The 24547-nt window shown below is 43.3% G+C and overlaps 2 protein-coding genes across 2 annotated transcripts; both read left to right on the forward strand.

Moving 5' to 3' along the window:
• Nucleotides 1-348: 348 nt before the first annotated feature.
• On the forward strand, nt 349-11107 carry LOC128430557 (Fc receptor-like protein 5). Its single transcript, XM_053416658.1, has 11 exons — nt 349-510; nt 2489-2524; nt 2702-2968; nt 3615-3884; nt 3988-4278; nt 4911-5183; nt 8125-8400; nt 9385-9657; nt 9765-10031; nt 10507-10869; nt 11097-11107. Exons 1-11 carry the CDS (start codon nt 474-476, stop codon nt 11105-11107), a joined length of 2364 nt encoding a protein of 787 aa, XP_053272633.1. The 5' UTR covers nt 349-473.
• On the forward strand, nt 10380-24507 carry LOC128429871 (uncharacterized). The gene is made up of 15 exons (XM_053415721.1): nt 10380-10869; nt 11406-11657; nt 12317-12565; nt 14451-14816; nt 15344-15604; nt 16264-16512; nt 18392-18757; nt 20098-20355; nt 21015-21263; nt 21581-21700; nt 21824-21839; nt 21932-22023; nt 22148-22192; nt 22662-22724; nt 22962-24507. The coding sequence occupies exons 2-15, from the start codon at nt 11516-11518 to the stop codon at nt 22970-22972; spliced, it is 2487 nt and encodes an 828-aa protein (XP_053271696.1). The 5' UTR covers nt 10380-10869; nt 11406-11515; the 3' UTR covers nt 22973-24507.
• The last annotated feature ends 40 nt before the right edge of the window (nt 24508-24547 follow it).

A 24547-nucleotide genomic window follows, 5' to 3' on the forward strand; every position in this document is an offset into this window, starting at 1 on the left:
TAGTACAAACAGATATATATATTAATATAAAAACAACAAAATATATATATATATATATATATATATGAATATATAAGAGTATTTAAGTGGTAAAAGTTAAATCTCTGTGCATGGGGAGTAAAGGGATGGACAGTGGGTTGGTATATGATGAGATGAGAAGAGTATTTCAGATATCATATCTATCATATATCATATATGTCATATAATTCTAAATGTCCAGTAACTATCAGGAGGACAGTTGTGTCTGGTGCAGGGACGTGTGCTGGTTTCTATCACGGTGGCTCCACAGCAGCAGAAACGTATTAAAGTACAAGCAGCCTCAGAGTGGGGGGGTGAGGTTCCTGTGAAGAAGGAAACTGACCCAGGAAACAGAAGAGCACCAACACCTCCCTCTCTCATGTTGATAAGAGATGTGCTCCACTGATCCTCCACCTGTCTTGAAGTGTGTTTGAGTGGAGCTGCTGGATGGGACCATGGGGCTCTCTCTGCTCCGTGTGCTCTCCTTATTCTGTGAGTATCAGGAACTTTTATTCTATCAATGCAAAGTGTTGTGCAATAGTAGTAGACTTGACGTTGGCTAATTATTAATAATCATGAAATATGATTGTTTTTTTTTTTTTAAAGATTATTTTTTGGCATTTTTATGCTTTATTGATAGTTTTAGAGACAGAGTTGAAATGGGGCAGAGAGGGGAGTGACATGCAGAGAACGACCGCGGGCTGGAATCGAACCCGGGTCCGCTGCTGGCCGAGGCCCATGGGGGGGACGCCCTACCAACCGAGCTAAGGGCGCCCCCGAAATATGATTGTTAAAATGAAATAAAATTATTTATTAAAAATTAATAACAGTTATTAAGCTATCGATTAAGGATAGTAAAATTAATTAGAAATGATACGTTATTCATTAAGAATAGTTAAATAACTAATGAAAACAGTAAAATTATCAATTAAGAATATTAAAATCTGTAATTATTACTTGTTACCCTGGTTACAGGGACCAACAAGTCAATCTTTAATTATCAGTCTCAAATTATAAAAGTTAAATTAATAATCTCAATATTTGATATTAATGATTATATAATAAACAATGAAGGGTTTTAAGTTCGAGGACAGGCTATAGTAATCCAGTTGTATTCACATACATATGCACAAATAATCACAAAATAAAAATACTTTAATTACAAAAGGATTTATTAAAAAGGGAAATAAAGTTGATGTTATTTCAATGATTGTTCATTTAACAAACTCCAATATTTCAAAGATGACAACGGCAGCAACACTTATCACAATTTAGAAACACATGTAATACTGAGGGTATTTATCTGTGTATGAGTGTGTTGTCGTGTGTGTGTTTGTGTGTGGGTGGGTGTGTGTGTGTGTGTGTGTGTGTGTGTGTGTGTGTGTGTGTGTGTGTGTAAGAAAGAGAAGGGGAGTGGCAATGGAGTAATGACTTGGTCACGTGGTGATGTAGTCTGGCCGAATTCAAGTCGATGTTACATTAAGAAATTCAAAATGGAGGTTTTACGACCTCAGCGGCCCCATGAGGCCGAAGACAAAATGGCGGCAGGTAACGTGGGTTACACAAAGGACGTTTTCAGACAAAGAGATTCTTATCTCGTGGTTCTGGCGCCAAAGGGCGTCGAGATGCATTCAGGCTCTTTTAGACGAGATTCATCCATGTAACATGAAATATGTGAATGGAGGTCGGGACGTGTGTTAGAAAGAGAGAGAGAGAGAGAGAGAGAGAGAGAGAGAGAGAGAGAGAGAGAGAGAGAGAGAGAGAGAGATTAGAAAAGCTGTTGAAACATTGACTTCACCACACAGTGCACTGATCTTTTGAAAGTCTCTGTAAACTTGGTCGGACGGTAACAGTGAAAACGTTCGACACAGCAACGGCTGAAATGTCTTTATCTATTTGCAGAGGTAACCAGACGCATGTATTCTGTTACATAAACTTTAATAACTTTCATTTGAGACTAAATTGTGATTGTTGGAGAACCGTTAGAAAGTGGAAACTATATTTTCTTTAAATTTATTATTTGATGCCCGACACATGAAAAAAGTCACATTTTATACCTGATTCATTGATTTATTTACCAAAAGATAATTTGATATAAGAAACGTTGATTTAGAAACGAATCAAACATTGTGATGATCTCATGAGAATTATAGACTTTAAAGTTACCGGCTGTGAATATTGTCCTGATGATTATCAGAGAAACAATCATCTGATCCACATGAATTCAAATAAATGGATCAAACTCAGTAGATCACTGATATTTGAACTTCTTTGATTCATTGAGTTATTGATTCTCAAGACATTTCATGCTTTTGTACAATTTCTTTGATGGGTAGTTTTAATACTACTGCTCATACTCTCTTTTACAATATAACAGTACTTACTAACAGACTTATTACTAGAGTCTGTACTGTGTTTGATTATTTACCAGGGTTATTAATGTCTGATGAGATACCAATGTTTCTTTCAGTGCTGAATACACTCCTCTCCTGTGGACTCACTGAATGTGAGTCAGCTCTTTTCTTTATTGATCTCTATCTTTATTAATATGTATATTTCATCCCATTTTTCTTCCTGTATGTTGTCACTAAGATTAGTGAGTATATGAATGAACTGAAAACTTATAGAACAAAACTCTGGTTGGTATTTCCTCTAACTATGTTCTGTGTGTGCGGGGGGGTAGATGCTGAGCTGACCTTTGAACCCAACTCCACCACTCTATATTCTGGGGAGCACGTTGATCTCACGTGTCACATGAGAGAAGCAAATGTCAGTGAGTCGTATTATGAGTTCAAGTGGAACGACAAACCACTGGTCCCCATCACTCCCACTAACGTCCTCAGGTTTCCAGAGCTAACGCCCGACAGGAACGGGGATTATCAGTGCATCGCTCACCACAACAGATCAGAAGAGAGCAAACAGAGCAACAGGGCCACTCTCTCTGTGTCAGGTGAGATATCCAGAGTCATTGTCCCCGCTGGGAGCTTCACCCACAGACATGTGGAGACACAGGACAAAGAGACACCAGTAAAGACCTTCACAGTAACTGGGACAGTAGAAACATGAAGCTTATTTTCCACATGGTGTCGACAGCCGGACAAATCCAGGTTTCTTCTTCTGAATAAATGGATGATTTCTAAATAATTATATAAATATTATAGGTTGTTATTTTAATGTATATATACTACATACTGAACATAAAAAATAAATAATGAATTGATCTCAAATTAATTATGAAAATATAGATTTTTGCTATTTTAATGGATTTATAATACATACACTGAATTATTTAATTTGATCATGAATTGATTCCTAATGGAAGTATTATTTTATCCATGTATACTATTTACCTACATGTACAGAATTAAAAAATAATGATAAATTGATTCCTATCAACATTGACAAATATATATTTTTAAATCTTCTTTAATAAATGTATACTACTACAGATGTAAAGATTTATAATGAATTGTCTCCTAATTAATGATGAAGATATAATATTTTGCTAATTTAATAAATGCTTCACTACATGAACTGAGTTTCATAAATTAATATGAAGGATCCTAATTAAAGATGTGAATATTCTTTCCGAGCAGCACACAGACCCAGAGCCACAGTGAGAGCATCCAGGACGTCCATCCCAGTGGGCGGCTCTCTGACTCTGACCTGTTCTGTGGAGGAGTCTGCTGGTTGGAGCTACGACTGGTTCACACGTTCCCCAGACGCTGAGGAAACCGCCATCGCAACAAATCCTGAGCACAACTCTCTGAGCATCTCACAGGGAGGCAGCTACTGGTGCAGGGGAAGAAGGACTCACTCAGATTTCTTCTCAGAGAAGAGTCACGTGCATCACATCGACAGAACCTGTGAGTAGCAGGCTTTCATGACTGGCTACGATGAACCAGAACCAGTCAGCAGCAACATTAACCAGTTCTCTCTGTTGGTTTTATATTTGTGTTGAATGTTCAGTGTCCAACAGAAGCTTTGTCGTGCTGCAACACAACTGGACTCAGATATTCAGCGGTGAGACGATCTCTGTCCGGTGTGAGATCCAGGGAGGAGGAGACACCCAGTGGGAATATGAATGGAGGACAACAAGCTCCCACCAACCAGTCACTGGTCCAAACACAGCTCCCACACACAGTGAATACAGGCTGGGCCCTGCCTCTGTTTTCCACAGTGGAGAGTACTGGTGTAAGGCCAGAGCGGACTGGTATTCCTCAACAGAGTGGAGTGAGGCCTTCCAGCTGAGAGTAACACGTACGTCCAATCATCTTTCACAACCTCCACGAGGACGTCTTCACCTCTTTCTATTGGTTGTTCTTAGCAGGACCAGTAAAAACTACTAAACCAATTTCTGCCCAATCCCCAGAAAGCATCTGGGTGTGAACCTGAACTGGTCCACATGTAAACCAGCTAATGTGGCCCAGATACCTTAAAACCAACCTGGGTCTTTCTGGCACACATCAGGTGCTGTAGGCAAAGTGTGATCTGGATGTGGACCTCAAGTGGTCCATGACTGGAGAACATGGCTCAAACAGCACTAACACATGGGGGCCACCTTCGGCCCTTGTGGTTGACACGTGGTATTGCTTCGGCTCATCTGTGGCCCGGCTCTGGTGAACAGCAGTGGACTGCCCCAGTGCCATCACTCCATGAGGTGTGTGGGCTGGATGCCAGAGTGACAGTGTGGGCCACATCTGGGCCTGAAGCATTGAGCTATGTGGGGATCAATGAACCTTTTACATGTGGAGATTCATCATTAGACCTTTTTGTCTTATATATTCTACGATCAGAACTTTGTCCTCTACTGAGTGAAACTCTGCTTCATACGCTTTAATCTTTTTGTCTCATTTAATTTTTCTTTCATTTTCTCTCACGCACTTTGAAAGCCGATAAACCCAGACCCAGGCTGACTGCTGATAACACAACCATCACAGGAAAGGGAAGCGTAGCACTGACCTGCTCTGTGGAGAACGCAGCTGAGTGGAGATACGACTGGTTCAGAAGAACCTCAGCCTCCTCTGCAGCTCAGATCCTAAGATATAATGAAACAGATGATGAACTCAGCATCTCAGAGGAAGGCATCTACAGCTGCAGAGGACGGAGAGGAGACACAAGCTTCCTCACAGAGGACAGCAACCGAGTCTCAATAGAGAACAGAGGTAAGAGTCCGTTTAGAAATCCAAACACTAGTTACCTCCTGTGGAGGTTATATTCTGTCCCTGGACGTTTCTTTCTTTATTTGTTTGTCAGCAGGATTACACAAAAACCACCGGATGGATTTCAACAAAACTTGAGACAGAACCAATGAGATTTAGATGGAATCCAAACATCCAGACTTTCTTTAACACGATGTAACTTTAACTGAGCAACACCGCCCTCTGCAGCCACACGTGATATTTTTCAATAACTTCAGAGTGTTATGAACTAATCTCAGTTCAGCTTCACTCTTCAGCTGCAGCTGGTTGTGTCTGTGACTCTCAGTCAGTTCTTCTCTCAGGAGATGGAACCCACTCACCAGAGTCACAGAGAACAGACGCTCAGGGAGAGAAGGAGGAAACTTTCTCCTTATTAAGACAGAGAATCATTACATTAACCTGGAAGCTGCTGTTGGGCCAGAGCCCAGCGGGGTGCCACCAGACACTGGAGCCGAGAGGAACAAAGGGTTGTTAAACTTTGGGCGGGAAAACATCCTCCTGCAGGCTCAAGAATCTCCCCCTGGTGGTGGAAAAATGTTCTGGGAATGCCTTGGAACCCCCGCTGATTTCCAAGCCCGCCCACTCAGATCCATTTCTGACACTCAATTGGCTTAAAGCCAGCATCCTCCTATGACCAACTCCTCAAGGAGGAGGACCTCTCAGGTAGAACAAAACCACTGAGACATCAATAATCGCAGCCATTTTACCCTGCTCTGAAGACAACACCAGGCCCCCTTCGGGGCCTCCCAGCTGATTTAGTTGCTAAAGGGGGCAACCTTAACTTTTAGTTTATCAGCCATTTCCTGCTCTCTGAAGACGTCAATAGACCGTTCCCGGTCTAGCTAGATGATTTTAGTTGCTAAAGGAGGCAATAATTACAGACGTTTGTTTTATTTCCATTTTGTTTTATATCTTTATTCAGTCGACGTTTTTATTTTCAAAAGGACTTTTGCTCTTTTAACTTGAAAAGACCAAACAGGAAATTGCACGCGGAACAATCTCAGACTGTTTCACTTTCCCCACGGACTTTTCTTTTCCCAACGATCTACAAACGGCTTCCACAGCCGTCCCCTGCAGAAGCGCGAGATTCATTCCGCTGAGGAGCACGAGCTCCACATCCCTGAAGAAGAAGGACGAAGTTCATCCCGTCGAGGCAGCACGAGAAAATCCGCTGCTTGTCCGGTCCAGCGGCCGAAGACCGCTTGAGAGACCACGTGATTCACTGGCCCGACGCGCACGCACACCGCGAGGGTGGTACAGTAAGAGGCTTTATTGTCTGGGCAGATGTTAATCTAATACGTAGCGTATTGTTTTAATACTTGAACGTATTTGTTTTGTATGAGACCGCGGAGTCTCTAGTGTTTAGCGGCGATTCGCCACTTCCGGTTTCCGGTTACGGCCTTGTGCCACAGTTTTTAAGCGCCGTGAGCAGCGTCTCCAGCTCATTGTGACCGTTTGAACAACTTTAAAGAGACTTTACCGGTCAAACCTCAGCACACAACGCCACTTGGGTGCTGAGTGGTAAAGTAAATGTAACTTGTCTCTGACGGTGCTTTTAAGAGCTTTGCTCTCTCCTTGTATGCTCTCTCTCTCTCTCTCTCCTTCTAAACCGACCTATACACACATCCGATCTGTATTTAGAATACAGTTCATGTAACATAGTTAAATCTATATTCAGAGAGGCTGGACACATCTGGAAGCCATGCGGCCGAACGCCAAAGCAGAGACAAAGAATTCTCTTTGTCTGAAAATCCCTTGGTGTAATTCATGTGACGACCACCAGTGTGAGCTCCGGCCACATGGTGTCATTAACATAGACTCCATTTTGAATAACGCAAGTTAAACCACCATTTTGAATCTATTATTGCCACGCCTCCTCTCTCCCTCTCCTCCCATTCTGGCTCTAAATTCATAACGGCTCCGCCATCTTGTTTTGTAGTCAATCCGCCATTTTGAGAGTTTTTAGGCCTTGATTCCACGAATCATGATCGGCCGCCATCTTAGATGTGACGTCACCACGTGACTGCGTCATCGCCACGCCCCCTTCTTTTTCTCTCTCTCTCGCTCTCTCACATACCCACTCACACACACACACACACACACACACACACCCACAGAGACACATTGATAGACACAGACAGATACACATAGATGAATACATGTGTTTTTCTAAATTGTGATAAGCGGCTGCTGTTGCCATCGTTGAAATATCGGAGCTTGTTAAAATGATGAATCATTGAATAACATAACTTTATTTCCCCTTTTTAATAAATGCTTTTGTAATTAAAGTATCTGTAGTCTGTGATTATTTGTGCATATGTATGTGATTGCAGCTGGATTATGATTGCCTGTGCTCGAACTTAGAAGCCTTCACTGTTAATTAAATAATTATTAATATTAAATATTGAGATTATTGATTTGACATTTATCATTATGAGACTGATAACTATAGTTTGACTCGTTGGTCCCTGTAACCAGGGTGGTGCCCCGCGACAATAAGCAATGATTACAGATTTGTATTATTCTTAATTGATAATTTTATTTTTTTCATTAATTATTTTAACTATTATTAATGGATAACCGTATCATTTCTAATTAAATGTGTTACATTTCTTAATTAATAGCTTTATCATTTTTGATTATTTTTAAGAAATAATTGTTATTTTAATAATCATATTTCATGATTATTAATAATTAGCCAACGTCAATTCTACTCCTACTATTGCACAACACTGCTGTTTTAAGGTTCACAAGTTGTAAAGTGTTTTTCTTAAGATTGTGTGATTTTTGTTTGATTCTTTCCCTGATGAAGAGATGAGAGGACTGGTATCTGTACAGTTTGGTGGAGGGAGGAGCTGTACTGAGCTTCTACTTTCTTCTGTTCTCTGTTTCTATTTGTGATCAGTTTCCCACAAGGCCTCTGTGGTCCTGCAACCTGACTGGTCTCTGGTCTTCAGTGGTGAGAGGATCACTGTCCGGTGTGAGGTCCCTGCAGATGAACTGACTGAGTGGGAGTATGAATGGACCAAACCCAACTCAACTACGGCTCCAACACACAATGAACACAGGATTGTCAATGCGTCCTCCTCCGACAGTGGAAGCTACAGGTGTTTGGCTAAAGACAAGAAGAACTTGAATTCCACGACCGAGTGGAGCGATGACGTCACATTAACAGTTTCTGGTGAGAAAGACCAAGTTTTGAGAAACTGGCAAATGTCTCCTTCAGTTTATGTTCATAATCGCTGATAAGAAATAGAACACAACTAAAAAGTAACGAGGGATGCACCGATTCAAAAGCTGAACATCTTACCGATATTTATCTCGTTGTTGCGATCAGCCTATTGGCGAGTAAGATGAGGTTCACCGATGTTTAGATGTTATTCTCATCTGGGAGGAAACAAGTGCTGTTCAGAATCCAAGTCAAAACATCCTGGAGACAAACGATCTGGGACCAAGGTCCTGACGATACTCGACCAATCGTGAGTCAGCCTCAGCTGTCAGTCACCATGTTTCACCAGGTTTTTATAACGTCAAAAACTAGTTCAGTTCAACTCAAAACTTGAACACACAGAACATCAGAGGTACAAGAACTTCCTTTCCTCCTGAAATAATCTGACCTGTACTGCAGCCAGCCACCAGGGGGCGAGCTCACTCTTGTGGAGCTGTGATGTGGTCCATCTTTATATACGGTGGATGCTCAGCACCTTTAGACCAGATGGATGTGGTCCACTTCAGGCAGTGCTGCTGCTCCTCTAGCTTTCCTGTGGACAGAATGGATCTGAGCCTAAACTCGTCCACTTGTTAAAGAGCTAATGTGGTCCAACCATCCCAGAACCCACCTGGGTCTTCATGGTAAACATGTGGTGCTCTCGGCAAAGTGTGATCTGGATTCTAACCTAAAGTGGTCCATGTGGTGAATATGGTCCAAATAGATCCAAACGAATCTGGGCCACGTCTGGCAGCTTTGGTTGATGTACGGTACGGCTGTGGCTAACTTGTGGCTCTGATGTGGCAAACAGGTGGTATAATCTGGACCAAACCATTCTGTGCTTCTGCTTTTACTGCTGTTTTAGTTTGTACGACTGCAGAAGACTGAAGGAGATACATGTTCTACTCATTTCATTCAACTCACATGAATGGACTAAAGTGTTTTTAACATTAACAGAAAGACCAGTGGCTCACCTGAGTGCTGACCACAGAGCCTTTCCAGTAGGGGGCAGTGTGCTCCTGACCTGCTCCGTGGGCCCAGCATCACCTGGATGGAAGTATTACTGGTTCAGAGGTGAGAAAACCTCGGAGCCCCTGACGGATGAGGACTTCAAGTCACATGGACAAAGTGCTAGTGCCTCACGTGAAGGACTGTACTGGTGCAGAGGAGGAAGAGGAGATCCAGTTTACTACACCCAGTACAGTCACCCAGTCAGGATTCATGGAATCGGTGAGTGAGGAGAGAATCCATTCTGCGTCCATGATGTTTGTTGAGATGACGTAAAGGTTGATGCTGATACAAGCTGTTATTCTGTCTTTACTGGTGAATATGAACAGTCCACAACACAGCTGCTGTGACTCTTCAACCCAACTGGCCGAGCAGATACAGAGGAGAAGCCTTCACCCTGAGGTGTGAGATCCAGGGAGGAGACTCTGAGTGGGAGTATGAATGGACAGCAACCAGCTCACAGGCACCCCCCAACACAAAGGAGTTCAGGATCAGTCTGGGATCAGATCTGAGCGGCAGCTACTGGTGTCAGGGCCGACTGAAAGGTGCACGGCAGAACTCAACAGGATGGAGTGCTCCCCTCACGTTGCCTAACGGTGAGTCAAGTCATATTTAGTATTAAAATATGTGTTTAACTTGAAATACTACAAAGTTTATATGTGTTTTATGCACATCTTTCACTTTTTAGGTCATTTAGAGCCAGAGTCTGTGAAATCATGATGGAGGTGTGGAGCTGGGGCATCGAGGTCCCGCCCATACATGTGCTCGACCAATCACGAGTCAGAGTCAGCTGTCAATCAGGACGTTTCACTGTTTTTATTGCATCAAATAACTAATTAAAACCAAACTGATCAGAAACATGAACACGTGAACAAACTCAAATGAAAGAAACCATGGTGGACATGTACTGCAGGCAGCCACCAGGGGGCGGTGTTATAGTTTGGCTTCACTTTTGGGGGCAGTCATGTCGATGGCTGAATGTGAAGCATCCAGAAATGTCATTGGTTCCAAAATGAACATCTGTAGACAAACATGAAGACGTGTTTCTGTTGTGACGATGTTCTGTTTCAGCGGCTGCACCACCACCTGTCCTCACTGTGTCTCCATCATGGCTGACTCCTGGAACCTCAGGGACTCTCACCTGTGGGGGGGTTCCACATCCCACTGCAGGATGGAGGTTCTACTGGTACAGAGCGGACACCATTAGTTTGGATCAAGCCCCCAGATGTAAACAGTCAATTCGATATGGGTGGAGGGATATTCACTATCCTAAGTTCAGTTATGAGCTGCTCCCAGGAAGCGACGGAGGAACTGAACAAAACTCCTTCATCATCCAAGACCTGACGGAGTCAGCAGGTTATTCATGTCGAGCTGGAAGAGGAGACCCCGTGTTTTACACTGAGTACAGTAACACAACGTGGGTGTGGCCTGTAGGTGAGTTTGTTTCTTTCTCTTGAAGCAGATGTTGTCCCTTCAGTCGGTCAGTTACTTGGGGAACTTTACTTTGGCTGGTTCCTCCAGGTGATTCACTTTTAGAGGTCATAGGTCAAAGGTCAAGACAGATACAGGGTTAGAGAGACAATCTGAAGTTTATATTGATCAGAGAATCATCCCCCAAAATCTAATGTCACATGAAATTATTCTTTGTGTTCATCCTATAGGACTGACCTGAAGGTGATATTATTTATGATCATATGCTCCGACTGACATCATCATGATGTCACTGTGATGTCACTGTGATGTCAACAAACGATGTCGTCCTTCTGATGTTTCCCCTGTAAAATGACTCAAAGCCTAAAATGACTCCTTTAATCTGGAATCATTACAAATGTATTCTGGTAATATTATGACCTGATTCCCCAAAACAAGATGTGACTGAGATGGAGTCTCTGCTGATGACTTCACGTCTTTAATGCTCAACTAATTTAAACCATTAGTTTCTGTTTCACTCTTCATGTCACGTTTTTCAGATTCCTATTCGTCAGTGTCTCTCACAGTGAGTCCGGACTCAGTGCAGCACCGCTATGATGTCAATGTCCGTCTGACCTGCGAGGGAAACTCTGATAAGTGGAGATTGTGGATGTTTAATGGAGACAGACTACGATTGTTCGAGTGCGAGTCTCATGAGACAAGCTTCACATGGACCATGGATTTTTTTCCTCCTGGAGTTTACTGGTGTGGATCTAGATCAGAGATCAGCAACGCAGTCAACATCTCTTCAGGTTGTAGTTTTTCATTGAATCTATTCACACTGTGCATGTTTCCAACATCCCATAATGTGATTTAAAGGTACAGTAACTGAAAGTGGGGAGCACTGCCTCCCTTCACTGCTCCTGCAGGAGCTGCACCCCCCACATGTACCAAGGTGCATCACATCAAACATGATCTCTGGATGAAATTCACCCTCTTTATTTACACAACCACACGTTCAACAACCAGAATCAGCTGTGAGAGTGTGTCTGTCTGCGTTAAACAAGCAGACATCACGTGACTGTGTGGACGCCACAGCCCACAGCGCCACCCGGAGGCTGTTTCCCTCTCTGCACTCAAGAGGGAGGTCTTTTGGTTGGAGAGCAGGACTTATTGATGTCACATTCAGATTTAGTGAAGCTCTCACTCTAAACCCTGCGCTCACACTCAACTCTCCCCTGCTTGAGCTCAGATGTCCTGCTCTTGAATCCAGGGCTGTGTATTGAAACCAGATGTTTGTCCAGCGCACACACAACGTACAGCTCATGGACGTGAGGAGCAGAATGTGACAAGAAGTGCATTGAATGACTTTGGCTCCACTTTAACATCTAATATTTAGACTCAAGCTGTTTATATACGAGCTGAATTATCAGATTGTTCACATTGTTGATGGTTTTTTAACTGTTTACAGTTGGAGGTGATGTTTTCCTGAAGAGCCCTGTCCATCCTGTGACTGAGGGACAGTCCGTTACTCTCAGCTGCTTATGGTTCAGAAGAACAAACCTCTATTCCAACATCTCTTTCTACAAAAATGATGAACTCCTCCAAAGTGATGACAGAAGGAAACTGGAAATCTCAGCTGTGTCAAAGTCAGATGAAGGTTTCTACAAGTGTGAACGTTCAGGAGACTTCTCACCAGAGAGTTGGATGTCAGTAAAATGTGAGTGTGATCGATATGAGATAGAAAAGGAGTCTCCAGGTTGAGAAGTAGATTCAAAACTTTTCTACTCAGTATTTTCACTGAGACGGTTTCTAAACACCAGGTCCACTTGATCAATACACTTATAAAACTGTTTGTTACCCAGATACCAGCAATCTTTCACTTTTCAGGTCATTTTGAGCCAGAGTCTGTGAAATCATGATGGAGGTGTGGAGCTGGGGCATCGAGGTCCCGCCCATACATGTGCTCGACCAATCACGAGTCAGAGTCAGCTGTCAATCAGGACGTTTCACTGTTTTTATAGCATCAAATAACTAATTAAACCAAACTGATCAGAAACATGAACACGTGAACAAACTCAAATGAAAGAAACCATGGTGGACATTGGATTTTTGGATTGGATTCAATTTATTGTCATTACACAGAGTACGAGTACAGAGGCAACGAAATGGAAAGAAGGTTGAAGATTACAGCATAACATGAGGGGAGGGAGGAGAGAAAAACAACCCCCAGACTATGCTCCTAGAGGAGTCCAATGTGGGAACAGGAAAAAAACCTCAGCACATAAGCACATACATTTTAAACATGACTTGCAACGGGGAGGGGGGAGGGGGGATGGAGGTAAGCCAGTGACTGGGTGTTCTGAGCCCAGCCAGTTGGAGGATGGAGGTAAACCAGCACAGACAAGCAGCCATCCGGTCCTGCTGCCGCGAAGCGCTGGTCACAGACCCACCTGTCAAACTGGGGGTATGAAGCAGGCCAAGGCGTGGGATGGGGGGTGTGGGGGGTGCATATCTGTGTAATATGAACGTGTGTATGTATGTAAAGTTCGTGTATAAGTAGGCCTGGGTTGTCGCCTTCCCCTAGGCCACAATCAGACAGATTCTCAGTTCGCAAGATTGTCATTGGCATGGAGACAGCCTTGATGGGGTTCTTGACAGGGACATCAATCCCCAGGTGTCTGTGGGGAGGGGGGGGGGGGGGGGGGGGGGGGGGGGGCAAGAGGGTCTCACTGCAGCGCTCTTCAGTTGTTGTTCCAGCAACGGCCTTGGCCAGGCCCTTGGTGGTTGGGGGGGCCGAAACAGATAAGATTGGGGTTGTTTGGACTTGCAAGTAGCCGCATTCCAATTTGCACGTCTACTCTATCTCCACTTTCACAGATTTTTCCAACAGGTCTCCGAATCGATCCAAATTGCTTTGCAGAGCCGTGAGCTTCTCCATGTTGATATCCATCTGGCGGTTAAGAGCCGCAGTCTGAGATCCGACAGCTCTGCCCAGCGCATCAATCATGAGGGGCAGCCTTAGGGGGCTTTTGACAGCTGTCACCGTTTCATTTATTTTCAGATAAACCAGGGCAGCGCCTAATCCAATCAGCAGAAAGCCTGTAATCATGGTTCTGAATAGGTAGATGTCTTCAACGTCCTCCACGGAAAGGGCCGCTAGGCACACGACACGCCACTTAACCCACGTGTCCATCGAGTAGCCATCTGCGAACGTCCCAGCAGGACAGACAGGTTCCCCCGAACCCGAGTTCCTCGTCGAGAAGATGGTGTCAACTGATCAAATCCATGATTTTAAGTTCGTAGAGCGGTGCGGAGAGAGTCTCTCAAGTTTAGGACAAGACAAGACGAAGGGAGCCCAGCAGGGAAGGTTAGGGGGAGGAGAGGGAGAGAAAAATGCGACCGCCTTCGAAGAGAGCCAAACGAGAAGAATGACATGTACTGCAGGCAGCCACCAGGGGGCGGTGTTATCGTTTGGCTTCACTTTTGGGGGCAGTGATGTCGATGGCTGAATGTGAAGCATCCAGAAATGTCATTGGTTCCAAAATGAACATCTGTAGACAAACATGAAGACGTGTTTCTGTTGTGACCATGTTCTGTTTCAGCGGCTGCACCACCACCTGTCCTCACTGTGTCTCCATCATGGCTGACTCCTGGAGCCTCAGGGACTCTCACCTGTGGGGGGGTTCCACATCCCACTGCAGGATGGAGGTTCTACTGGTACAGAGCTGACCCCATTAGTTTGGATCAAGCCCCCAGCTGTTCACAGTCAATTCTATATGGGTGGAGTGATCTGCACATTCCTGACAAGTTCAGTTATGAGCTGCTCCCAGGAAGCGACGGAGGAACTGAACAAAACTCCTTCATCATCCAAGACCTGACGGAGTCAGCAGGTTATTCATGTCGAGCTGGAAGAGGAGACCCCGTGTTTTACACTGAGTACAGTAACACAACGTGGGTGTGGCCTGTAGGTGAGTTTGTTTCTTTCTCTTGAAGCAGATGTTGTCCCTTCAGTCGGTCAGTTACTTGGGGAACTTTACTTTGGCTGGTTCCTCCAGGTGATTCACTTAGAGGTCATAGGTCAAAGGTCAAGACAGGGTTAGAGAGACAATCTGAAGTTTATATTGATCAGAGAATCATTCCCCAAAATATAATGTCACGTGAAATAATTCTGTGTGTTCATCCTATAGGACTGACCTGAAGGTGATATTATTTATGATCATATGCTCGGACTGACATCATCATGATGTCACTGTGATGTCACTGTGATGTCAACAAACGATGTCGTCCTTCTGACGTTTCCTCTGTAAAATGACTCAAAGCCTAAAATGACTCCTTTTATCTGGAAACATTACAAAGTTATTCTGGTAATATTATGACCTGATTCCCAAAACAAGATGTGACTGAGATGGAGTCTCTGCTGATGACTTCACGTCTTTAATGCTCAACTAATTTAAACCATTAGTTTCTGTTTCACTCTTCATGTCACGTTTTTCAGATTCCTATTCGTCAGTGTCTCTCACAGTGAGTCCGGACTCAGTGCAGCACCGCTATGATGTCAATGTCCGTCTGACCTGCGAGGGAAACTCTGATAAGTGGAGATTGTGGATATTTACTGGAGACAAAGTAGAATTGTTAGAGTGCGAGTCTCAGGAGACAATCACAAGCTTCACATGGATCATGGATTATCTTCTTCCTTCCGGAGTTTACTGGTGTGGATCTGGATCAGAGATCAGCAACGCAGTCAACATCACTGAAGGTTGTAGTTTTTCATTGAATCTATTCACACTGTTCATGTTTCCAACATCCCATAATGTGATTTAAAGGTACAGTAACTGAAAGTGTGGAGCACTGCCTCCCTTCACTGCTCCTGCAGGAGCTGCACCCCCCACATGTACCAAGGTGCATCACATCAAACATGATCTCTGGATGAAATTCACCCTCTTTATTTACACAACCACACGTTCAACAACCAGAATCAGCTGTGAGAGTGTGTCTGTCTGCGTTAAACAAGCAGACATCACGTGACTGTGTGGACGCCACAGCCCACAGCGCCACCCGGAGGCTGTTTCCCTCTCTCTACTCAAGAGGGAGGTCTTTTGGTTGGAGAGCAGGACTTATTGATGTCCCATTCAGATTTAGTGATGCTCTCACTCTAAACCCTGCGCTCACACTCAACTCTCCCCTGCTTGAGCTCAGATGTCCTGCTCTTGAATCCAGGGCTGTGTATTGAAACCAGATGTTTGTCCAGCGCACACACAACGTACAGCTCATGGACGTGAGGAGCAGAATGTGACAACAAGTGCATTGAATGACTTTGGCTCCACTTTAACATCTAATATTTAGACTCAAGCTGTTTATAAACGAGCTGAATTATCAGGTTGTTCACATTGTTGATGGTTTTTTAACTGTTTACAGTTCGAGGTCCTGTTATCCTGAAGAGCCCTGTCCGTCCTGTGACTGAGGGACAGTCAGTTACTCTCAGCTGCTTATGGTACAGAAGAACAAACCTCGATTCCAACATCTCTTTCTACAAAAATGATGAACTCCTCCAAAGTGATGACAGAAGGAAACTGGAAATCTCAGCTGTGTCAAAGTCAGATGAAGGTTTCTACAAGTGTGGACGTTCAGGACGTTTCTCACCAGAGAGTTGGATGTCAGTAAAATGTGAGTGTGATCAATATGAGGTAGAAAAGGAGTCTCCAGGTTGAGAAGTAGATTTAAAACTTTTCTACTCAGTATTTTCACTGAGACGGTTTCTAAACACCAGGTCCACTTGATCAATACACTTATAAAACTGTTTGTTACCCAGATACCAGCCATCTTTCACTTTTCAGGTCATTTTGAGCCAGAGTCTGTGAAATCATGATGGAGGTGTGGAGCTGGGGTATCGAGGTCCCGCCCATACATGTGCTCGACCAATCACGAGTCAGAGTCAGCTGTCAATCAGGACGTTTCACTGTTTTTATAGCATCAAATAACTAATTAAACCAAACCGATCAGAAACATGAACACGTGAACAAACTCAAATGAAAGAAACCATGGTTGACATTGGATTTTTGGATTGGATTCAATTTATTGTCATTACACAGAGTACGAGTACAGAGGCAACGAAATGGAAAGAAGGTTGAAAGATTACAGCATAAAATGAGGGGAGGGAGGAGAGAAAAACAACCCCCAGACTATGCTCCTAGAGGAGTCCAATGTGGGAACAGGAAAAAAACCTCAGCACATAAGCACATACATTTTAAACATGACTTGCAACGGGGAGGGGGGAGGGGGGATGGAGGTAAGCCAGTGACTGGGTGTTCTGAGCCCAGCCAGTTGGAGGATGGAGGTAAACCAGCACAGACAAGCAGCCATCCGGTCCTGCTGCCGCGAAGCGCTGGTCACAGACCCACCTGTCAAACTGGGGGTATGAAGCAGGCCAAGGCGTGGGATGGGGGGTGTGGGGGGTGCATATCTGTGTAATATGAACGTGTGTATGTATGTAAAGTTCGTGTATAAGTAGGCCTGGGTTGTCGCCTTCCCCTAGGCCACAATCAGACAGATTCTCAGTTCGCAAGATTGTCATTGGCATGGAGACAGCCTTGATGGGGTTCTTGACAGGGACATCAATCCCCAGGTGTCTGTGGGGAGGGGGGGGGGGGGGGGGGGGGGCAAGAGGGTCTCACTGCAGCGCTCTTCAGTTGTTGTTCCAGCAACGGCCTTGGCCAGGCCCTTGGTGGTTGGGGGGGCCGAAACAGATAAGATTGGGGTTGTTTGGACTTGCAAGTAGCCGCATTCCAATTTGCACGTCTACTCTATCTCCACTTTCACAGATTTTTCCAACAGGTCTCCGAATCGATCCAAATTGCTTTGCAGAGCCGTGAGCTTCTCCATGTTGATATCCATCTGGCGGTTAAGAGCCGCAGTCTGAGATCCGACAGCTCTGCCCAGCGCATCAATCATGAGGGGCAGCCTTAGGGGGCTTTTGACAGCTGTCACCGTTTCATTTATTTTCAGATAAACCAGGGCAGCGCCTAATCCAATCAGCAGAAAGCCTGTAATCATGGTTCTGAATAGGTAGATGTCTTCAACGTCCTCCACGGAAAGGGCCGCTAGGCACACGACACGCCACTTAACCCACGTGTCCATCGAGTAGCCATCTGCGAACGTCCCAGCAGGACAGACAGGTTCCCCCGAACCCGAGTTCCTCGTCGAGAAGATGGTGTCAACTGATCAAATCCATGATTTTAAGTTCGTAGAGCGGTGCGGAGAGAGTCTCTCAAGTTTAGGACAAGACAAGACGAAGGGAGCCCAGCAGGGAAGGTTAGGGGGAGGAGAGGGAGAGAAAAATGCGACCGCCTTCGAAGAGAGCCAAACGAGAAGAATGACATGTACTGCAGGCAGCCACCAGGGGGCGGTGTTATCGTTTGGCTTCACTTTTGGGGGCAGTGATGTCGATGGCTGAATGTGAAGCATCCAGAAATGTCATTGGTTCCAAAATGAACATCTGTAGACAAACATGAAGACGTGTTTCTGTTGTGACCATGTTCTGTTTCAGCGGCTGCACCACCACCTGTCCTCACTGTGTCTCCATCATGGCTGACTCCTGGAGCCTCAGGGACTCTCACCTGTGGGGGGGTTCCACATCCCACTGCAGGATGGAGGTTCTACTGGTACAGAGCTGACCCCATTAGTTTGGATCAAGCCCCCAGCTGTTCACAGTCAATTCTATATGGGTGGAGTGATCTGCACATTCCTGACAAGTTCAGTTATGAGCTGCTCCCAGGAAGCGACGGAGGAACTGAACAAAACTCCTTCATCATCCAAGACCTGACGGAGTCAGCAGGTTATTCATGTCGAGCTGGAAGAGGAGACCCCGTGTTTTACACTGAGTACAGTAACACAACGTGGGTGTGGCCTGTAGGTGAGTTTGTTTCTTTCTCTTGAAGCAGATGTTGTCCCTTCAGTCGGTCAGTTACTTGGGGAACTTTACTTTGGCTGGTTCCTCCAGCTGATTCACTTTTAGAGGTCATAGGTCAAAGGTCAAAGGTCAAGACAGATACAGGGTTAGAGAGACAATCTGAAGTTTATATTGATCAGAGAATCATTCCCCAAAATCTAATGTCACGTGAAATTATTCTGTTTGTTCATCCTATAGGACTGACCTGAAGGTGATATTATTTATGATCATATGCTCTGACTGACATCATCATGATGTCACTGTGATGTTATCGTATCTTTCCCGCAGTAGTGTCTTGTTGAAGTCGGTGTTCGAAGAGAGGAGACGCGGAGCCAGTACTTACAAGTATAATGTTTATTACACAAAAGTATTATAGGTCAGGACGAGTTTCTAGAAAACTCTGAGATAACACACAAGCCGAATAGTGAAAATCCGCCTTGACTCTGCAAGGTAAGGCGTTTTATAGGGGAGTTGTTTACCACAAACCTAGAGATAAAATGACGTCACACAACCGGGTCTTCTGCCTAAATTTGGGAATGTGTCGTACCCAGTGATGCCAGTAACGGCGGTTTTTCTAATAAAGTGAGTGTTGGCAAAACTGGTTATCATTTTTATGTTGAGGCGGCGGGGTGATGTCGGCAGGGGTTGAATGTAACTTGTAAAGTAACTTGTATTCTAACTTAGTTACTTTTAAAATCATGTAATCTGTAAAGTAACTAAGTTACTTTTAAAATCAAGTAATCTGTAAAGTAACTAAGTTACTTTTTCAAAGTAACTGTGGCAACACAGTTACTTTGAAAAAAACAAATTAAGATTTAAGGACCCGCTGAAAACCATCTCTCCTCTCATTATTCCATAGGCAGTTCAAGGATAGTTCAGACAAAGAGAAACACACTGAACACATCTGGAGATAATACTTAAAGGTTTGAACTTAAGATTCAAGGCGCCTCAAGATATTAACATGTCATTATGATCTATACCTATGCTAAAGAAAATCATTAGCTGGATATTAACATACCATTTTTGGTTTGTAACTGTGCTATGGATATCAATTAGCTAAGGGAATATACTACAATGTCAACAAAAGATGTCGTCCTTCTGACGTTTCCCCTGTAAAATGACTCAAAGCCTAAAATGACATCTTTAATCTGGAATCATTACAAATGTATTCTGGTAATATTATGACCTGATTCCCAAAACAAGATGTGACTGAGATGGAGTCTCTGCTGATGACTTCACGTCTTTAATGCTCAACTAATTTAAACCATTAGTTTCTGTTTCACTCTTCATGTCACGTTTTTCAGATTCCTATTCGTCAGTGTCTCTCACAGTGAGTCCGGACTCAGTGCAGCACCACTATGATGACCAAGTCCGTCTGACCTGCGAGGGAAACTCTGATAAGTGGAGATTGTGGATATTTACTGGAGACAAAGTAGAATTGTCAGAGTGCGAGTCTCAGGAGACAATCACAAGCTTCACATGGAACATGGATCGTTTTCCTTCTGGAGTTTACTGGTGTGGATCTGGATCAGAGATCAGCAACGCAGTCAACTTCACTGCAGGTTGTAGTTTTTCATTGAATCTATTCACACTGTGCATGTTTCCAACATCCCATAATGTGATTTAAAGGTACAGTAACTGAAAGTGGGGAGCACTGCCTCCCTTCACTGCTCCTTCAGGAGCTGCACCCCCCACATGTACCAAGGTGCATCACATCAAACATGATCTCTGGATGAAATTCACCCTCTTTATTTACACAACCACACGTTCAACAACCAGAATCAGCTGTGAGAGTGTGTCTGTCTGCGTTAAACAAGCAGACATCACGTGACTGTGTGGACGCCACAGCCCACAGCGCCACCCGGAGGCTGTTTCCCTCTCTGCACTCAAGAGGGAGGTCTTTTGGTTGGAGAGCAGGACTTATTGATGTCACATTCAGATTTAGTGATGCTCTCACTCTAAACCCTGCGCTCACACTCTACTCTCCCCTGCTTGAGCTCAGATGTCCTGCTCTTGAATCCAGGGCTGTGTATTGAAACCAGATGTTTGTCCAGCGCACACACAACGTACAGCTCATGGACGTGAGGAGCAGAATGTGACAACAAGTGCATTGAATGACTTTGGCTCCACTTTAACATCTAATATTTAGACTTAAGCTGTTTATATACGAGCTGAATTATCAGATTGTTCACATTGTTGATGGTTTTTTAACTGTTTACAGTTGGAGGTCCTGTTATCCTGAAGAGCCCTGTCCGTCCTGTGACTGAGGGACAGTCCGTTACTCTCAGCTGCTTATGGTACAGAAGAACAAACCTCGATCACAACATCTCTTTCTACAAAAATGGTGAACTCCTCCAAAGTGATGTCAGAAGGAAACTGGAAATCTCAGCTGTGTCAAAGTCAGATGATGGTTTCTACAAGTGTGAACGTTCAGGAGACTTCTCACCAGAGAGTTGGATGTCAGTAAAATGTGAGTGTGATCAATATGAGGTAGAAAAGGAGTCTCCAGGTTGAGAAGTAGATTCAAAACTTTTCTGCTCAGTATTTTCACTGAGACGGTTTCTAAACACCAGGTCCACTTGATCAATACACTTATAAAACCTTTTCAAATATTTTTACATCTGGAAACTTATTGTACACATATATAAAGTATTTCTACGTCTAAAAACCTTTTGTGCACAATTTAAAATATACATTTTTTTCACGTCAAAATGTCTGAAGTGTTGGTTCTATGTTTCTCCTCGTCATGGATCTTTCTTTGCTCCTCACTGCTCCTCGTCTGATCAGTGACTCCTGCAGCACCTCCCTCTGCGTCTCCTGTGCTGCTGGTCGTTGGGCTGGTTGGAGGCTTCACACTGATTCTCCTCCTCCAGCTGCTGCTGTTGTGTTGGTGCAGGAATTCAAAGAGTGAGAGCTGCTCTGGTTCATTTCATTTAAATCAAACTTATTCCAAACTATTGTCACGATAGTCATGGACCAGAGGTTGAAAAATAAAATCATGTAACGTGATCATTATTGTCTTTTCCACAGATCTGTGTTGTGACAGGTTGGTTCCACTCTCTCTTGATTCATCTTCAACAAAACATCAATACTTTACTTTTTCTGTTTCATTCACTTGTGATTGTTTGATTGTTTCAGGCTCAGCCAGTCTCTGAGAACCAATCAGAGCTCAGACCCAACTGTCCACTACGATGAAGTCCAGCTGCCAGTGTACTCGTCTCTTCTCCACGGTCAGCCGTCCTTCTCCTCCTGAATGTCTTCACAGATATTTCTAACTTGATGCTTTTCAGAAGAACCTAGTCACAAAGTTTCCAATTACATTTCATGTTGATTTGATTTTTTATTGACTCGTAGGTGACGACTGCATCTATGACTCAATCAGAGGAGACACGGAGGAAGGTACAGTATAAAATGTGTCTCCTGCAGAGAAGTCCTCAATGAAAAACCTTCTGGTTTCAGGTGGACGGACAGATGAGGACAGAAATGTCCAACACGAAGTCATGACATCAATACACACGTGTGGTTTTCCAACATCTCATTTTAGTCACATGGTGCAAAGACAGACATTTGGACTCTTCAGTTGAGTCTGAAGCAGAGTTACAGGTGGAAAGGTTCCTCAGACCCGGATCCAGACCAAAGCACCAGAATGTAGTCTGACCCGGATCAAACTGAACCAGGGATCGGTTTTGCTGCGTCCACATAATGTTTGAACAACAAGCTGACGTTCATTTGCATTGGACCACGTGTGGAGCACCTGCAGCTGGTGAAGCTGGTTGTGATAGAGATAATAGAGTGGCAACGAGATCAACTACATGAATAAAACAGTGGTTCTCCACCTTCTCAAGTCGGTTCTGTCTGATCTTCACAGGAACCCGAGGTGATCCAGAGGAGACGTCTGACTACGTTAATGAAAATCCACATTCAGCTTCAGGTACAAATATTAACAACTGGCTGTTCAGCTACTGGCTCATGTGCATCTGAAATAAACCTCAACTGAAACTCCATCATATCATTATTAAATACTTCTTGTATGATAAGTATGCAGTTCAATTGGTGTCTCAAATTTCAAATCCTTTGTGTAAAACTATGAACGGCCTTGATCCTGTTGTGGTGTTGAAGTATCAAGTGTGTACTCTAGTAATTTAGAGTTATTGTCACTTTGTTTCAGGAGGACTATGAATGGTGCATCCTCCAGAAAACAAGAGCATGAAAATCAACATTCATCCTGAAACACCTTCACATGTTAGACTCACCAGTTTTAAAACAGCTCATTGGAAAGAACGACTTGATCTGGATTGAATTTCAGTATAGATGAAAAATAAATGTTGTGATATTTGCTTTGTGTTTACGTTCAATATTTCAATTGGCTGATATGGGCCTTTTAAGATGTGCTCCGATATGAAAAGGTTTATTTTACAGGATAAACAATGTGCATTATGATTATATTTTACATTGAACATTTTTTGTCTTAATTCAAGCTCTATATATTCTGTCGTATTTGTGTTTTCTTTCAATTTATCTTTATTTCTTAAAATTGTTTTGTTTTAATTGAGCTTTATTGCCAATTTTATATATAAGCAATAGCTTTTTACTCCTTGATATCGCTGAAAGCATTGGCCCCTGAAAAAAGTTTATTCTGTATATTTTTGCCGCAGTCATGCAACAAAAGTTTGAATACAACCTGTGATGTTTTCCATTCATACGTATAAAAATGTCTTGGTTATTATTCACCAATGACTCAATGGAGGACGATGTCAGAAAGGACATCGTCAATCTGTGTGTTATGTTCCATATACAGTCTGTGGTTATGTTCCATATACAGTCTGTGGTTATGTTCCATATACAGTCTGTGTGTTATGTTCCATATACAGTCTGTGGTTATGTTCCATATACAGTCTGTGGTTATGTTCCATATACAGTCTGTGGTTATGTTCCATATACAGTCTGTGGTTATGTTCCATATGTTCCATATACAGTCTGTGGTTATGTTCCATATACAGTCTGTAGTTATGTTTCATATACAGTCTGTGTGTTATGTTTCATATACAGTCTGTGGTTATGTTCCATATACAGTCTGTGGTTATGTTCCATATACAGTCTGTGTGTTATGTTCCATATACAGTCTGTGTGTTATGCTCCATATACAGTCTGTGTGTTATGTTTCATATACAGTCTGTGGTTATGTTCCATATACAGTCTGTGATTATGTTCCATATACAGTCTGTGTGTTATGTTCCATATACAGTCTGTGTGTTATGCTCCATATACAGTCTGTGTGTTATGTTCCATATACAGTCTGTGGTTATGTTCCATATACAGTCTGTGGTTATGTTTCATATACAGTCTGTGGTTATGTTCCATATACAGTCTGTGATTATGTTCCATATACAGTCTGTGTGTTATGTTCCATATACAGTCTGTGTGTTATGCTCCATATACAGTCTGTGTGTTATGTTCCATATACAGTCTGTGGTTATGTTCCATATACAGTCTGTGTGTTATGCTCCATATACAGTCTGTGTGTTATGTTCCATATACAGTCTGTGGTTATGTGTGATTATTTCCATGGCTCGTAATTCTCTGTTTGATGAAAACACTCGTCTGCAGACAGTTTAGCTTTTTGTTTTGAAATGTGATGAAATGTAACAGATTATAATTCAAACACATAATTGAATGTGTTCTTTCTTTTATCTTTATTAAACTTTGAAATCCCAGCTGGACTCTGTCGATATATCAGAACATATGAAAATCATA

Source organism: Pleuronectes platessa, chromosome 23 (genome assembly GCF_947347685.1).
Source record: "Pleuronectes platessa chromosome 23, fPlePla1.1, whole genome shotgun sequence".
Lineage (NCBI taxonomy): Eukaryota > Metazoa > Chordata > Actinopteri > Pleuronectiformes > Pleuronectidae > Pleuronectes > Pleuronectes platessa.